We start from the raw sequence: 3,271 nt of genomic DNA, 5'->3' as shown, positions 1-3,271 counted from the left end.
GGGAGCACTATGGGGCTGATGGGGAGCACTATGGGGCTGAGGGACCTCTATGGACTATGGGGCTTCTTTGGCACATCTGGAAGGGAGTGACCTAAGCAGGGTGGGCAGTTTGAGCCAAGGGTGGTGGGCACTCCAACCTCCTGCTCCAAGAGCTTTGGCCTTCATGAGACTGAACAGCTCAGGACATTTCATGGCCCTGAGAGGAAACTTGGCCAGATTTGGCTGGATCTGTCTCACCACCCCTTCCCAGTGACCACCATCTCCACTGGGAACACGGACATGGCCAGAGACCCTGGACATGCACTTGGTCATCCCTCCATTTCCCTGGACCTCCAAAGGTGACCAACACGAGGCTGATTGGAGGAGGTGGTGCCAGGCAAGCTGGTTTGGCAGAGGATTTGGCAGAGTTTTTGTAAGACACCCCTGGCACTTTCCCATGGTCAGGGTGGGCTTTGGGAATGTCTCGTGTCTCTCCGTGGTGGGACAGCAGGGGAAACTCGGTGGGATGTGCCACCCCAGAACCTGCTGGGATGGTCTTCATCATCTGCAACACAGGGACCAAAGAGCCCAAAGGCTCCAAGGGCACTGGCATGGGAGATTCCAGCAGCCAGCCAGACCCTCCCCAAGATTTGGGGGAAGTGGGAAACAAGGAAGGATGAATTAAAACCAGAGGTCAACATTGCAATGCAAGACAGCTTTTATTGCAGTTGGAAGGGAGGAGGGAGCTGGGACAAGAGCAGGGCCCTGGCCAAGGGCAGCCCTGTCTCCTGGCAGCGGGCAGAGCTCCGAGGAGCCCCAGCCGGGCACAGGAGCAGGAGCCAGAGCGAGTGTCTGTCAGCAGGGCCAGCGAGGCTCGGGGGGGGCTCAGGCGGGGCAGCAGGAAGGCAGAGCTGGTTCCCAGGCAGGCACGAGGCGTCCAGGCTCTGGAGCCAGTGATGCTGAAGGGCTGTTTCTCCACAGAGGGTCGTGTCGGGATGTGCCAGTGGCTCTTCTGGAGCTCTCCTGGCTCCGTGGCCGGGCTCGGGCTGGGGCTTAGCAGGGCCCGCAGTTGCCATTCAGGTACCTGTGGCCACGGCGCCAGCCCCCGTACCCACAGCTGCCATAGCCCCCAAGGCCTCCATAGCCATAACCCCCATAGCCCCCAAGGCCTCCATAGCCCCAACCCCCATAACCCCCAAGGCCTCCATAGCCCCAGCCCCCATAACCATAACCCCCATAACCCCCGTAGCCTCCGTAGCCCCCACGGCCTCCAAAAGTGCCACCGTAGCCCCCTCCAACGCCGGGGGCTCCTGCTGAGCCAACCACGCTCTGCTGGGGGAAGGAGCTGAGGATGGGCCCGGGGAAGGTGACCACTGAGGCCGGGGGCTGGATCACCACCGTGGAGTCGGGGCACTGCCGCACGCAGGGCTCGTTGCACGTGTCAGCCAGAGGGGCCGGGGTGGCCACCCCACAGGAGGGGACACACAGGCTGCCACAGGACATGGTCACACAGACAAGGAGTTCTGGAAAACAGGGATTAGGCCAAGGTGTGAGGAAGGGGTTGCACAGAAGGAGGAAGGAGAGATCCCCAAGAGGTTTGCGAGAGCTGGACTTACCTGGTTGCTGAGGAGAGTCAAGTGGAGGGATGTGGATAGAGGTCTGCAAGGAGCTCAGCTCTTTTATACCTGTCCCGGGGTGCCCCAGGCATCATCCAGGGGGTGGGGGCCCAAACCCCAGGTAATTAGGAATTCAGGCTGACAACCTTCCTGACACAGATGATGTTATATGTCATCTCCTTATTGGGGACACTGATGTGCAAACGTGCCCTGGACAAGAAGCAGGTGATGGGAGGGACAGACTGTGGCACATCATTACATGAAAGACAAGGTGCTGCAGTAACTCACAGCCCCAATAAACCCTGATTTGTCCCTAATCCCACGTTTTGCTTACAGAGAAGAATTCCGGGCATCTCGCAGAAGCATTTGAAATCCTGTCACAGCCATCACGCCTGTCATTACCTCCCTTTTACAGGCTGGTAAACAGAGGCACCAGCAGGTTGGGCAAAGGAGAAGCCATTCCAAGCTCGGGGTGACTCCCAAAGACCCATCAGCTCCCACTGCCAGCACAAGCTGCTCATCTCATGGTCTTGGGGTCCCCCGACATCTCTCTAAGGTTCTGGAGACACTGGGATTTTAGGTCCATGTTTCTCTTGCTGGCCATGCAAAGAGTAGAGGAGACAGGTCTCACGTGTGGCAAAGCCCCAAGCACAGAGGGGCTGTGGAGAGCAGTGGGACAGAGCTCGGGAGAGCTGCGGGAGCGGGGACACAAGTGGAGGAGCAGAGGGGCAGCAAGAGGCCCAGGGGACTGTGAGCTCCTCAGCTCCTGGCTGTGGGCACAGTCCAGCCTGAGCCCTCTGTGAGGGGCTTGGATTGCTCAGCATGGAGGGCTGTGCCAGGAGATGTTGGCTGAGCAGCCTCAGAGAGCCAGGCTGCACGTGCCCGTGGTCCCGTGGGCACAGGCTGGCTGGGCACTGAGGGCTCACGTGCAGGGCTGGGCTGTGGCTCAGTGTGCTGTCCCTGGGCACTGCAATGTCCCACAGGATGCCCAGGATTGTTCTGTGTAAGCAAAGGGAGAGATTAGGGGCAAATCAGGGTTTATTGGGGCTTAAATTGCCTTGTCTTTCATGTGATGATGTGCCACGCTCTGTCCCTCCCATCATCTCCTTCCACTCCAGGACACATTTGCACACCAGTGTCCCCCATGAGGAGGCCTATAATTGTCTCCTATCACTATATTTATCATGAAGCTTGTCAGCTTGAATTCCTAATTACCTGAAGTTTTTGCCACCACTCCCTTTCCTGATGCCCCAGGCACCCTGGGACAGGTATAAAAGAGCTGAGCTCCTTGCAGACCTCTATCCGCATCCCTCCACTTGACTCTCCTCAGCAACCAGGTAAGTCCAGCTCTTGCAAACCTCTTGGGGACCTCTCCTTCCTCCTTCTGTGCAACCCCTTTCTCACACCTTGGCCTAATCCCTGTTTTCCAGAACTCCTTGTCTGTGTGACCATGTCCTGTGGCAGCCTGTGTGTCCCCTCCTGTGGGGTGGCCACCCCGGCCCCTCTGGCTGACACGTGCAACGAGCCCTGCGTGCGGCAGTGCCCCGACTCCACGGTGGTGATCCAGCCCCCGGCCTCAGTGGTCACCTTCCCCGGGCCCATCCTCAGCTCCTTCCCCCAGCAGAGCGTGGTTGGCTCAGCAGGAGCCCCCGGCGTTGGAGGGGGCTACGGTGGCA

The 3,271-nt window shown here is 59.1% G+C and overlaps 2 protein-coding genes across 2 annotated transcripts in view; one reads left to right on the top strand and one right to left on the bottom strand.

The window, feature by feature from the left end:
* Positions 1 to 907: 907 nt before the first annotated feature.
* Positions 908 to 1,496, bottom strand: LOC108638763 (claw keratin-like). The gene has a single exon (XM_025894583.2). It carries the CDS (start codon positions 1,480 to 1,482, stop codon positions 1,033 to 1,035), a length of 450 nt encoding a protein of 149 aa, XP_025750368.2. The 5' UTR covers positions 1,483 to 1,496; the 3' UTR covers positions 908 to 1,032.
* A 1,535-nt stretch (positions 1,497 to 3,031) lies between these two features.
* Positions 3,032 to 3,271, top strand: part of LOC115308140 (claw keratin-like) — a 2,488-nt gene continuing 2,248 nt past the window's right edge. The window contains exon 1 of the mRNA XM_029965909.1: positions 3,032 to 3,265. Coding sequence (XP_029821769.1) covers positions 3,046 to 3,265 — 220 coding nt within the window. The 5' untranslated portion in view covers positions 3,032 to 3,045. The remainder of the gene's footprint in view (positions 3,266 to 3,271) is intronic.

Source organism: Manacus vitellinus, unplaced genomic scaffold (genome assembly GCF_001715985.3).
Source record: "Manacus vitellinus isolate BGI_N305 unplaced genomic scaffold, ASM171598v3 scaffold_123_pilon, whole genome shotgun sequence".
In the NCBI taxonomy this organism is placed as follows: domain Eukaryota; kingdom Metazoa; phylum Chordata; class Aves; order Passeriformes; family Pipridae; genus Manacus; species Manacus vitellinus.
This window is presented reverse-complemented; position numbering and strand designations above follow the sequence as displayed.

What these genes read in the sequence shown, in the direction of transcription:
- LOC108638763 (XM_025894583.2), bottom strand. Translation starts at nt 1,482, where the DNA reads ATGTCCTGTGGCAGCCTGTGTGTCCCCTCCTGTGGGGTGGCCACCCCG.